Source organism: Venturia canescens, chromosome 1 (assembly GCF_019457755.1).
Source record: "Venturia canescens isolate UGA chromosome 1, ASM1945775v1, whole genome shotgun sequence".
Lineage (NCBI taxonomy): Eukaryota > Metazoa > Arthropoda > Insecta > Hymenoptera > Ichneumonidae > Venturia > Venturia canescens.
In genome coordinates, this window is record NC_057421.1 from 24452574 (window position 1) to 24467259 (window position 14686).

The 14686-nt window shown below is 39.6% G+C and overlaps 1 protein-coding gene across 4 annotated transcripts in view; it reads left to right on the forward strand.

Annotated features, from left to right (window-relative positions):
• The window catches only part of LOC122419042 (disintegrin and metalloproteinase domain-containing protein 10-like), a 104057-nt gene that overhangs the window by 74991 nt on the left and 14380 nt on the right, over positions 1 to 14686 (forward strand). For all 4 annotated transcript variants that reach the window (XM_043433284.1, XM_043433285.1, XM_043433286.1 and 1 more), the window contains exons 8-11: positions 1820 to 1960; positions 7558 to 7682; positions 7969 to 8097; positions 10830 to 10998. In XM_043433284.1, the coding sequence (XP_043289219.1) occupies positions 1820 to 1960; positions 7558 to 7682; positions 7969 to 8097; positions 10830 to 10998 (564 nt within the window). The remainder of the gene's footprint in view (positions 1 to 1819; positions 1961 to 7557; positions 7683 to 7968; positions 8098 to 10829; positions 10999 to 14686) is intronic.

The following is a 14686-nucleotide window of genomic DNA, read 5'->3' on the forward strand; positions in this document are numbered from 1 at the left end:
TCGCTCGTTTTATATTTACGTGGAGAGAGTAGTTTCATGGGCTTTATTCGACGGATTTTTTCGCTGATGAATTGCACGGGAATTGCGTCACCGATTTTCTAACTTGGAAATGTATTTTTATTGCTAATTATCAAATGGCATTGATTAAAATGAACGATTCACATTAGATGTCTGCGAGGTCATAAATATTCATTTCTGGAAACGCTGCATATCAGCTGATCGGTTTTTAGCTATTTTAAAGTACTGCAATTCGTTTACCGCTCATTTTGTATACATTGAAGATTCCATTATCGCGTCGCTTCGGGGTGGAGAGTGAGTTCAATTAATTATTATTCATCCATTACTATTTCGAAATGCTGTAATTATTCGCTGCGCCAAACAATTTAATGGAATCCACCTCATTAATAAATGGAAAAAGCATGTAGCAGGGCGGAAGTGGAAAAGGAGAGGATTTCAAAAATATAATACAAATATCCTTAATAAAAATTCTATTAAAGTTGGCTCTTCATCAACCAACCATTCTTCATTACATTTGTTCATTGCAATCGCGTTTTTTTCATCATTCGTTGAATACTCCAAAGAACGTATTTTCTAGTAGGACGAGTTCTTCTCAGACTGACAAATTCGAGCGAAGATTACCAATTTAGCTCATTGCCGCACAGTCGAGATTGAATGAGGATCGATTCGATGGAAACTTTTCATTCCTATTGAAAGCTTTTCGACGTTCTCTCCTTTCCAATATCTATTCGTTCCCGTTGCTAACGCAAAACAAAAAAAAAGTAGAAAGAAGATGTTCAATTTCTTTGTAAGTCATTTCACATGTGCCTTGTTACATAGATTCCCTTTTACGTAAAATTATCATATGATTAACTCGTAGAAACGACTCTGGTGCAAATTTGCACCCACGAAAATCTCAAGTTTCTAGAACTTCAAAATTCCTTTCTTCAATTTCGCCATTTTTCTAGAATAAAACTTCATTTTTCAATTTTTTTAATCATCGTAATCGATTACTGAGGAATTGTTACTGTTAATTCCATACGTTCATGGATGAAATGAAAAGTTCTGAAAAGTCCCGTTATAAATTTGCACCAGTGTGGTGGGTGTGTGACCTCAAAAAGAGTGTGGTGTCACCGGGTTAAACTTCATACGAAAAAGGAGATAAAAATGATAATTTCAAGTGTTAAAAATGTCATTGAATGAAACATCATCAGTGTATCAACAGTATCCAGAGAACACCTTTTTTCTGATCACATATATTTCGCATTGTCAAATTGGACGATAACGAATGAGAATCATGAGTCCAATAACTTTTTTACTTCGTCGCCTTACCTCACCAACGACGAGGAAAAATCCCCTCGAGACTCAGATTTGCACATTACGCATCCTACATAAAAATGTCGAAATTTTTGAGATCCTTTCGTCATAAATCAATTTTCAACTTACCTCTAATTCTCGAGAGGCTCCGGGTGCTCCTCGCCAACGGTTCCGATCCCACTGACAGCAGCCGAAAATCCTTGTTTTCACTGGCTGAGTGCATCGGAGTTGAAGAGGGGCTCCCAAAGCGCCTCCGGTATCCCAGCTCGAGCGTGCCAGCATTGACTTCCGAGGCGATTAATTAGGAACGGATTGTATCATCGAGCTTTTCTGCAGCTTCTCCTCTCCCGGGGAGGATGCGGTACAGTTAGAAATAGCTCGGCCCAAATCTCGTAGCAAGAGAAGAAACCGAAAATTTTTTATGACCAAGAAATAAAAGAGAGAAGAATCATGAAAAAAAATTGAAAAATGTATACTCGAGAATACGCAAATGATGATTGTGCAGATTTCAACCAGGACGGTCAGCCGGACAACATCAGCTTCATGATAAAACGGATCAAAGTCCACGGCAAGGAATCAGAGAACGATCCAGGTTATCGGTTTACAGGGACTTACGGTGTTGAAGAATTTCTCGAACTATTTTCAGGTGAGTTCAATAACATTGATCCTAACTCCGTTATTAAATCACCATCGATTAGCTTTCTGTCTCAACGAATAAGCTGACTGTCACTCATGTACAATCTGCAAATAAAAAATCGTAAAAATGTAGTCGAACAATTCAACGGTAATGTGGGACCGGCAGGAGCTTCTTTTCGCTCGATGTATCGCGGCCTTCTCCGTCGATGTTTCAATCGCGAAATCTCTCATGATCCTGAGCTTATAAATTTAAGAGCGGGCCGCGCGATACACTCGATGGACTATAAACAAAGCGAATTTCCTTGTTTTCCTGCAAGATTTTATCCTGCCCCCGGATTATCCGTGAACGATGCTCCCTCGACTTTATCTTCCAGTCGACATCAATAGATTGTATACAAACACAGCAAGTACACACGAATATATATGCATACGTTGCGCACAGAGAGTGTCGCAAAGTTGCGCTAACCAGTTACGAATCGATATGTGAAATCCTGACGAAAAGAATTCTCCCTTAATTTGTTCCCGGACGACGAGGAACGTCAAACGATCAGGAATTAAACCAAATTCCGAAGAAGTCGAAAATTAGTAAACCACAATGAGTCCAAGGCACGTTCCAGGACTGCGTCGAGCAGGGCCTTCGTTCACGTCTTCCGAACGATGCTCCGGACTGGTTATCATTTTCTGACTGATATTTTGTCATCGGAATAGAAGCGAAAGCGCGCGAAAAGAATGTGAGGATCCCAAACTGGAGTTCTTAAGGCACCCGAATTTGCAATGAGTCGTAAGCTGGCCTCGTACATCGGTACCTCAACAAAAGAGCATCGCGCCACCCTCACTTCCTAAATATAAAGATACGTGGGGATTTGGTAACGTGCACATAATCTAAGAAGGACAGTGTAAGACGTAAGAACGAAGAAAAAAGCACACGCGAAGAGGAATGGGAAGGCGGAATGGAATCAAGTGGAGAGAGGATTAGTGTATTCCATTGCATCGTTTCGGTGGATAAGAGAGAGGAGAAGAAGGAAAAAACGCAGGGAATAGTCGGAGCATGGGCCTTGTACATCGCCACTCCAACAGCCAACAGAGAGCAAACCCGTCCGACCTTATCGACTTTATTTAGTGGCGTCCAGTGGCAAAACTGTTCAGCGTTATCGACTTTATTTAGTAGCACAGAGAGGAAGCGTGCACACACCCACACACGAGAGTACCGGAGAAAAAGAGTTTTGGGTGGAAAGAGTTGTCGCGGGGGTCGGAAGATGGCGCCTACGATTGAAGAGGGTTGGAAAGAGACGAAGCGAGAAGGGCGAGAGAGAGAGGAAAAGACAGGATCCAAGAGAAAAAGGAGGGAAAGTGAAAGAAAGAGCTTTGTGCGAGGAAACCCGCATAGTTTTTCTTATACACAGTCCAGAGGTAAACACTCTGACGTCGGAGTCTCTCACACTCTGACTTTCTTTCTATGTTTGCATCCATTTGTTTTTCTTCCAGATCCCCCTGAGAGAATTGTTTTTTTTCTTCGTGCCTCCTCATTCATGATCACTTCGGTCGATCTTTCTTCCGTGTACACGTCACCGTATCTCTTCTCATCTGTGTAAACGTGAATATCCTAATGGACTATCGCCAAAAAGCATCAACTCGAAGCTCGCTACTTTGGAGGATATTTTTAGCCTTGAAACTGGACTGCACTAATTTGTTGATTCAACGAAAACCAAACTCAAATTGCAAAGCTTCGGGACTTCCGGACGGATGCCGCGTAGTCTTTCAGCTTATTGCCAAATGTCCACAATCGTTACAATTCGTATCGTCAGGATGAAGAGCTCCGATACTCAAGCTCCTTGGTCGTGAACCGTCCTTTACGTGACGTCGTCCAAACTACAGATGAAAATAAAAATTCGATCACTTTCCATGGTAAACTAGAGGGAAAATCCAACTAGCCAATTTTACTTTTTATAAATTTTTACTTATTCGATTTCGCCCATTTTTTATTTATTTGGAAACCACTTGTACATGAAATCCAATATGAAGCGATGTGATGAGGCTCGTGTAAGCCGAGACGCGATACAATGCATTTACCGATAGCGTTTGAGAATCTCATAGAATCACGAGCAGTGACACAAGCATCGCATATCTCCCTGGTAGCATAATGGTGTCCTAACAAAAGGGGATGTCAGTTGAAGAGACCCCATAATATGCCGCTTCGTTGAACCTGCCGATCGACCAGAAAAGCGACACAATGGTGATGCCAACGAGGAGAATGTTGGGATGCTGTTAAAGAGACGAGAACAGAACGCTTTGCTTTCACGATAAGCGGAACCCTTGTAACTGTACAAACGATTATGGTCGACCTCGTGCAATATCAAATCTCTCCCGTATGGAGAAAAGGTTCTTCAGGAAAAGAGAGAGCGAGCCATCAAGCCATCAACATCGATCAGGCCCTTGCAATATGGAAAAATTTGAAATTCCTCTTTTTAACGATTAATTATAGCAGTTTAACTGACCTGCAATCTCAATAATATCGACGATAATATAACGCCTGTAAAAATCATACCGAGGCCAGACTATACGAACACGATATGAACGTTACTGAGAGCAACATCAGCCCCTTAAGGTAGATCATGCCTGTAGAATTGTATTTTATGGGTGTCTAAATTGGGTCGATTTTTACTTCCTAATTGAAGATATTTTCACTCTAAATTAATGACAGAGTTATTCATTCAAAATAGTAAATACATTTTTCCAATTTATTTTTTGGCGAATTAAATTATAAGCTATTAATTGAACGGGGATCCATCACTGACTGAACCGAAATTTTATTCGTCCCTCATAAAATACTAAAGTTTTTTAAATACTCGAGTTTTTTATGTAAAAAAAATACTTTAGAGAGCGCAAAGGGAAAAAAGCACAAAGGGAAGTGGATCAAGAAAATAGTGTTAATTAAAAGACAGAAGGCTATGACAGGAATGGCTCAAGCCCAGGAGAAACAAAATACCGAAATAGGCAAATGTGAGGTTACGAGTGCTCGTTACCAATGTCATTCAATCTTTAACGAAAATATTTTTATATATATAGTAAGACAATCGTTTCGAGTTTTTCCCCAAACCTTCGTTATACTTCATTGTTATTGTGTACATTTTTCATAAACTTCGTAAAAAGCGTTCATTCGTTATGTGGAAAGATAAACGATTTTTTACGCATAGTCCCTATAACCCTGTGTATTTTTCTTCATATTTAAACACGTTAATCTCAATAACCGATAAGACGAACCCTTTAAAATTTGATATGCGTGTCAGGACTACCCATTCAAACTCTGAGTGAGTTTCAAGACTTTCTTAAGAAAATCGTTTTGTGCATGAACTACTTTAAACCTCCAAATATAAATAAACAGCATTGGCTATTAAACAAGAAATAAAATAAATGAACGATCTAATATTCATACGAACCTCATCCAAAAAAAGGCTCATTAAAACCAAGTATCGGCATATCGATTAGTTGTTGCTCTCTTTCAAACATATTCCACGTGAAATGACGTCTTCCCCAGCTTACTTAGTTTTGTGAAAATCTTTCCAAAACCATGATCTTCATAAAATCGTTTAAGCACATAATTTTTTTCATTGCATATGCATTTCGTTGAATAACCGACTTTGAAAAACAACCGAGAAACGTGCCGCAAGTTATCGGAAGGTATGAGAATAATAATAACAATAATTTTGTTCAATAAGCGCATATCGAAGTCATGAAAGAAACAATAATAATAATACCAGACCGCGAAACACGGTTTTAGTAGAAAACAAGTAGTTTTTCAACGGTCGAACGACCGTAAAACCCGACGATACGGCAATTCGGCTTTATTTCAGTAGCGCCGCTATAAAAGCATATCGATAATCGAAATATCACTCAGTGTATGGATTTACGTCGGATTAGTGACAAAACAGTGGCGATCACGAGGATGTTTCCCAGACCATAATTATTTTATGAACGATTTCACAGATCGCATAATCGCGAACAGTCCCGATTTACCTCCTATTAAAATCGTTTCGAACTGTGCTCCAGGCACGATGCAATATTCACGTATATATATACACGGAAGGATTTATGAATTTTGCAAATGGGTGAAAAGCATTGAAATAATCCGGGATATGTCGGCTATCAACTTGGTTGATATTCGGAATAAAAACTGGACGAGAAGTGAACGGAACTGGGGAAATGGCTTTAGAATATTCCGCGTACTTATTTGTTCGTTGAATTTCTTCAATATTTCGATGCCATCGTTCCCTTTTGTTGTTGTTCCTTTCTTTCATTTTCCCCAAGTTAAAAACCTTGGGAAGCCAACAGGAAATTAATTCTTCCATTTAATACGCCGTTTTTAATTCTTCGTTGGCTAGCAGTATTTCATTCGCAAAAGCGCGAACATACGCCTGCGTCTCTATACCCCAAGAGAACTTTGTCTTTCGTTTCGTGTTTTTTTTTTTTTTTTTTTTTTTATTTCTGCGTATGCCGTCGACTACGAGCACCACGAGCATTTCCTCCTGCTCCTCCCTCATAACTGCCTCGGTTCGAGGTCGAGTTTCACGAATAACGGACAAAACGAGAACGGGTATCCTCCAAATAATAAATCGCGTCAACAAAGTGTCTGGTAATTACATTTTTTCGAATTAAAACCCGCACCCAACCCTCGTCCATAAACTCAGCGACGTTTTTTACTGGTAAAGTTATCTGTGCTACCCCGAATGCATCGTTTTCTCTATGTAGTTGGTAGTTCTCATGGCGTATCATGAAAAAATGAATTGAATGAAAAAAAAAACAAAGAAAGAAAGAAGACAAAAACGACAATACGAAACGAGATATAGGTTTCCACAGATGGATAATAATACACCGCGCGGTTTCATTTATACTTTTTATTTTATTCTCAGGACTTCGCTCTCCATCTACGTCCTTTTATCTCCTTCTTCTTCTTTTTCTTCTTCTTCTCGTCCTCCTCCTCCTTCACCAACGAGCTTCCATTCATCTCACTTCAGATCGAATTCAATTTTCTCCCAAGCGGCAAATGAAAAATTCCGAAGATATCGAGATGCGGACTGGAGCACACGACCCAAGAAAACCCGTGCACCAGGATAAAAATGCGATAGAAAAAAAAACGTACTGACAGAAATTCTGCTCTGATGAAGCTCCATTGTTGAACCTGGACATTATTGAAATTACTGGTATAATGTCTTCGCTTATATCATAATCGGATTTCGATTTTCAATTACCATCGCACTTGAGAATCCGCGAAATTTTTTTCGAACGCAGAAGTGTACCCTCCGTATGGATGAAACACTTGGTTGAAAAGTTCACTCATTTATTTCGATGACAAAAGAATTTTGCAAAAAATAAGTTCTTTCAGGAAATCGAATTTCATTTTTATTTGCTAATTATTTTTCCTCAATGTTAGTAGAAATTCGGGAAAAATATATGTTTGAATTTGAATAAATCGACGGTATACTAGGTTGGCAGCTTCTCCAATGAAACAAATGAAAACCATTGTTTTGGTCTACAGAAGCATACAAAATCGTCAGTATTTAGCTAACAAAATTTCTCACAAATAGAGACAGAAGTATCTCAATATTGCAGAGGAGGATTACGACGCTTTCTGTCTGTCCTACATGTTCACGTATCGAGATTTCGAGAAAGGAACACTGGGTCTCGCATGGACAGGTGATCTGAAAAATGCTGGTGGAGTTTGCGAGAAAAATGGGGTGAGTATCACGAGTGTCTTTGCTTACAGTGAATAATGGAAAAGTATAAAGTTAAACGAACAATTTAAAATAATATCACATTGAATTTCTCCAATAACAATTTCAAATCACTCCACAGTACTATGTTTCCTCTAAATGACGTTATGAAAACATTGTACTTGTAAAATTGGGGATCCGTCGATTGCACCAAGTTGTAACTTTATTCCGTGCGAAAGCCTCAAAACACTCCCGCTAGGTGACTGTGTTTAATTCTAAATGTCTTCCGTACGATATTTCTATATTCAAGCACTATCGCGGCAGCATGAAATCTCTGAACACGGGCATAATAACCCTGTTGAACTATGGAAAGCACGTGCCACCTGCCGTATCCCACGTCACCCTAGCTCACGAGATCGGCCACAACTTCGGATCTCCCGTAAGTTACAAGTACATCTACTTAAAGATAGGTGACTGTGAGATTGGTTAGGTGAGTTTACACGTAAAGGGTGCAATGGGGAAGGATGAAGGATGATGGGACAGGGAGCAAGAGACAGAAGCTAAGGGGAAAGGAGAAGCAGGAGGAGAGACAGCGAGGGTGTGAGTACGGTATGCACGACCGAGATCCCCGGACGACTAACACCCTGGCAAACTTTACCACTAATCGCCTATCGAGAGAGTATAACGCCTCAGCGCCCTTTCGCCCTTCCTGTTCGTATCGTACAGCGCATATACGTATATAAACATATATAAATGTCTACATAATATAGAAATCTGAGAGTGGAAAGGACGAAGACGAATCGAGCCCGAAATCACGGAGGCGTAATGAAGGTTTTCGGCGGGTTTCCATTTAACGCCCTATTTTAGGAAAGCCAGAATAGGGAACATGACAAGAATCTTGAATGTTTAAGATTACGAAGGGGATAAGGAATCAATTCCAATTGATTAGTTGGCGCGTTTAAAGGTGACGAGAATGCATCGAATTTACAAATATTCAATATGAGTATGTCAATGAAAGAGGGATTCCGCGGGGGAGAATATTTAATTGGAAAAAAAATTATTAGAGTGTTGGAGTCGAGTGCCAATCCTCCGGAAATCGGGCGGTATATACGAAGCAGCATTCTTGAGCTAAGTATCTCCAAGAGAATTCCGAATATTCATGATTCTTTGCACTCCCTCCTTTACGAGATATCCTATCTCCCTTCAACGTTTCTCCTCCTTTGTCACTTGCGAAATTTCTCTCTGCCCAACACTCCCTTCGGTTGCGGGGCTCAGATGTGGAAACGAATTTACATTTTCTTACGAAAAGCCCATCATTTTTTTGGCTTTTCTTTTACTACCTTGGAATTCACCGAGTTATCGGGAGCCTGCACACTTTTTTGCAAGTAAGAAAAGACTTGAAAATTTTTATTAATTTGTGACTGCGCTTCGATTCACATTCACAGTAAATAATCTTCGTTGCAAGTTGCAAACAAAGGAATCCACAGAATGAATATTCTTCAAATCTATTTATGCGTTGTCTGATTCACGAAAATGAATCCCCCTGTATAAACCGTCACGTACCGTTTCAACAACGAGACTGTTGTGTGTCTAAACACCAAATCTACTCTCACTAAGAAATTGTATTTTGAAACAGGGTCAAAACTGGAACACAGCTACAGTGAGTCGCACAAGTTTGACGAAACTTTTCAAAGCTAAATGGCATGCAAGATTCCGACATGCAAAAACGCGAACATAATTTTTTTCCAGTCGAAGCATCCCTAATGAGATATCAATCTATCACTAATAGTCGTCGGAGTGAAGCTTGAAAGGTGCTCGCTCACTTATCCACTCTTTCCTAGCACCGGAATCGATCGGCTGTCACTGTTTAATAAATATCTCGTTACCGGCGTGTATCGTGGAGAAAAATGACGAAAAATAAATCTCTCTTGAGAACCCGACGAAGCTGCTTAACCCACGAAAGTTGGGCATGAGTTTTAGAGCACCCTTTACTTTATGCGAATCGGTTGGCTCGCATATATTTTTCTACCGAGCTTTCCGTCCAGAAATAACGTCTCGACGCGAGAATATCGACGTGTGCCGAATGCGTTCGGAGGTACCGTGTCGTCATGACGTGCCCTCATACCTCTTGTAATATATCGTCCGCTGCCCGAGAAATCGGAAAACTCTCTATAGCCTACGAACGTCATTGGTTTTAGGTAATGGTAACAGCTGGTACTGCTGCTCCTATCCACCATGCTAATACATATGTTACTGTTACACCGATCACGGTTCAACATTGCCTCTTTTGGCTACTTTCATATCACATTCTTACTTCACTGGTCTTCTGCCAAACATCGCGTTACATCCGCTCCGTTGCTCTTGTGCTTGGTCTCATGCTCTGTTCTGGCGAGTCTAAAATTTCGTCAGACTCCTATTGATCCTTCATCATTTCTCAGAGTGAGTGTTGAGGTGATGCAAAAAAAACGATATTTTTTTTTCTCGGAGCTCCAACGGAAATCGTTAGTACATGAAAAGAAAAAAATTTTTCCCAAAGTTTCAGATTTTTAAACAAATTTTTAGATAGTGCTCAAACCACTTTCCTGTAACTACACGTTTTTTAATCTCATAATTTATAGCTAAATATACAGAGAAAGAAGAAATAAGTTGTGCGAGGTAGCCTTTAAATTTTTTTGAGAGTGACAACATCTTATTAGATTTATGATTCCATGGAGCACTAACACTTTCTGCTATGGGAGCAAAAAAGAATTTTTTTCTTCGCAATTTAAAGAAAATAAAACAGGAAAATACTGAAAAGTGGCTTGAGCACCATATCTTTAAATTTTTTTTTTTTAATCTGGAAATTTGAAAAAACTACTTTTTTTCGATGTACTAACGATTTTCGTTGGAGCTCCGAGAAAAAAAAATATCGATTCTTTTTGCATTTCTTTTGCAAAAGTAAGCTTTTAGACATTAATTTCACAGGGTTTATCTTGAAACGAAATACTCGAAAAGTTTCGAAAATCCTGTTAATATACCGGTGACCCTGGCAGTGGCCAGCAAATGCGTCGAATTTTTTCAGCTTTACCTCTCAAGATCGATCGATCTCAATACCCACATGTGATTTTTTTTGGTTCTTTCATGCTTCCCCCCTCTCAACCTATACCAAATGTCGACTATTTGCACACACAGCACGATCCTGACGAGTGTTCGCCAGGCGGCGAGGACGGTAACTTCATAATGTTCGCACGAGCCACCAGCGGCGACAAGAGAAATAATAATCGTTTCAGCCCATGCAGCCTCGTCTCCATTAATCCAGTTTTGAACGTCAAAGCTCGATCGTCCAAGGGTTGTTTCGCAGGTACGTGAGCCTTTTATGAGTTTCGATCACACTAGATACCGCGCTTACTGCGCGCACGAGTTGCACACTTGATGTTATTACTACTGAAATAAACAAGACGATTCAATATTTCATGTTTTTGCTATTTTATTCATGCGAAAGTTGATCAAACTGGATGATTAACTCCAATCGAGTTAACGAAATATTCATGGTGTCTTTAAAAATACCATAAATAATGTCTGATGAAAATTCGTCACGAAAACGTGGCATCGAGAAGCTCGGACAATAGTAATCGTGAATAGATATTTGTGTGGAAATGATTAAATTTATCCGACTGGAAACAGCAGCTGTCGGAACCTAAAGATACCACCGAAACGTGGTCACAGAATCAGGTCAACGATAAAATATTCACATTTTTTTCTGTCTTTTATAATCAAGGTTCACTGGTTTAAAAAAAGTCTTGAATTCTACAGAATGCGACTTTCAAATGAGACTGAAGATCCACTTTTGCACGAGAAGAAAATGGCATAACAATACGTCAGGAGACTCATAACCAAAATCCTGTTGCAATTGAGACGCTTGCTGTAAAACAATTTTCGAAATCTTCGTGGTATTTTTCGATTTCTGAATCGTTGAATACTTAGACGACCAAAATATTTTCGCCTCATCGTTTCGACGTAGATTTGTTTGTAACTGTTGGTTCCAGCCTCGATTAATTCAACGGTGACAAGGAAAAATGAAATTGATTTACGAAAGGGGAAGAAATATACGAGATTTGCGTTGTTGTTTCTAACAAAATAATAGATGGACGGAATTCTTGAAGCTTCCGAAAATCGTCGGGTTTCGATAATTCGTTAAAAGAAAATGATCACAAGTGATTAAGTTTTATATTTCGTCACTAATGAATCTCATATTCCTGGAAATTCTAGTTTGTTTTCAGAGATAAGGAGAGATCGCAATACGATCACTCATATTTCAAGAGAATGGAATGAAAAAAAAACAATAAGATATTCGTGCAAAATTGAACATTGGAAGAATGCACTTTTAGAAATGATTTGATGCTATATTTATCTTCCCCCACCTCACAATTATAAAGAAATTCATTAAAACTCTCGATAAAATTCGAAACATGATGCTTACGTTTCCATATGCTAAGAAATGTGGCAACGCTACGCAGGAATTTGAATTAACGCATCAGAAAATGAATTTTGACGTTACCGCGTTTCAACAAGTCATACAAATGAATTAAAATGTGTTCACGATGATTTTCTTAAATAATTTGCAATGTAATTCATCTCATTTAACTACATATTATTATAGAATATCCGTTTCCCTCTCACCGCCTGCCCCGCAAACTCGTGATCGACCCACCTTAATTCTTACCCTAAAATTACATTCAGTGAGGCTCATGCTCGTTCGCATCACACGTAGAATTCTTTGAATAACGAATCCGTTGATTTCTCCTAAAAATACAATTTTTCATTCGATCGATGTCTGTGTGAGAGCGATTTAAAAAATTCACAATCTCTGAAAACCGTCATATTTGGGTGTATAAGAGTCTGGCAGGGCACTGGACTGGCTTTTTGTTGAAAGCTTGACATCCAGCCGCTAAGTTCAAGCCTCAAAGATTGAGCATCGAATCCGTATATGACGTCACTCGTAGACTCGCGAATTCATTAAGTGTATAATCGCTGCGTCCCCGGCATATTCCATGTTCAATGGTGAAAATACAATTGCATGGATGAACATTTATCATTAGAACAATCTTTAGTTCAACGTTGAATATCCCACGAACGAGGCATAGACAGGGTCAAAACTCCAAAACAATACCAATAGGTGACAGCAGGCCAAAGATGTGTCATTGCTCTGTAGTGCTCTGCTGCTATTGGTGTTCCAGAAACAGCATCAACGTGTCCGGTCACTCTATAGACCTACACAGAACGAGGCGATAAACCCATCCGCCCCAAAGCGAACGTTACCCATCGTAACCAGTTCCGAGCTAGTCCGCCCGGAGATATGTGTCGATATACGCCTCCGCGTTTGAATTTATGTACGTTTTCTTCCCCCCTCTTTCGTCTTCCTCTCGATCGACGACTCGTATGAGCTTGCCGACGTCGAATGAATAAGCCATTTAGTGGGGCGAGCGGGTGAGTTAAATACATGACGTGAGCAACGTCGACGGCTTGATTAAACTCCACACAGGCAGCAGACACGACTAATGGTTCGAGAGAATACAGTTTCGAATTGCTCCAGTCTGGTCGTAGCACTTTCCTAGTTCACTCATTATACACGGAACCCGAATAAATATGAACACACATCTCATTCGTATTGACTCATTATTTCTGTTTGGTATGAAACTTTAAGTGCAATCGTAAAGAGCAGTTGAACAGCCAAAAGCTGGGGGAAGACGTCTTGACCTTTTCTCGATTCCAATATTCACGTTTGATGGGAAATTGGGAACAAGTAAAAATCACAATGGTTGAACTAGTTCATTTGCTGAGCTGGAGCTGTCTCTTCTGGTGTCGAATGCCACCCAAAGACCTTGACATGTGGCTGGTGTCTGTAAATACAGCTTCTGAGTGTATTCTGCATCCGTTTCAACATGCTCCAACTCCTCGTGCAAATTTGTATAACACTTATACATTCTTCATATAAGCAAGTTTTCAGCTACCATTTTCAAGTGGATGGTCAACGATCGTTCTGCAAGTACCAATTGGAACGGGCTGATATGAAAAATGTAGAGCGTTGCAACAATCTGTGATATCAAAAACTCTAATCGAATAGTCTCCATGTCTAAATTCGTCGAATCAGTTGTACCTTTGTCCTCTATTTTCGTATATAATCACAAGAGAATAGCATGCAAAGTCAACGAACGACGGTCGAAAATCATGTATGCATTCACGTCCGCAGTTGGCCTAATATTTGTCTTCATCAAGCGCAGATAACACGTGAATTTGACATAACACAAATATATACATGAACGTCCAAATTGCTTAGTATATACGCCTAGTGTCAAGGACAAGGAGAAAGCGATGATAGGGGTAGAATATCAGCACAACGAGGCTTCGCATTGTCCTGCTTAGTGAGTCAGTTATATAATTGAACGCCCATTTACTCAGATAACACCAAAAGGCAGCATTGGACTCTGGTTAACATGAAACTACGCACTTTTCTCACTCTTCGTGCAGCTGTTGGCGTCAGACGAGAAACGAAGAGTTTTTTCAATTCTGAAAAATGAGTTTCTCCCTCGTAATCAATTTTTCAACATTCAATCATAGTTCCATTCCACCATCGATTCCACAATATTTCGTTACGACAATCACTCCACTTTCAGTGATATGAAAACACTCGACAAGAATTCCGGCAAATTCCAAAATCCACTATGAAACATTTTCAAACGGTTGGCACCGAAACGAGCGAGGTTCACAGAATTTTCAGCAACCACTTAGTCGCAAAGATCATGAAGTTTGTATTTACCTTTGTGGGAACACTGTCCACTATATTCACTTACCGAGTTACGTACACAGCATTCCAGCATTAAATATTGGGTACTACGTTACCAAATTGGTTTTGGCAACCGGTGGACCAAACGGCGACGTTCAATTAATAATTGAATTTCCGATAAAAACATATATCATGGCTATATATATCAAGCATATTATTTTCATATTGCAAAATCGTGAGTTCCCGACCGCTTGGATGATTTGTG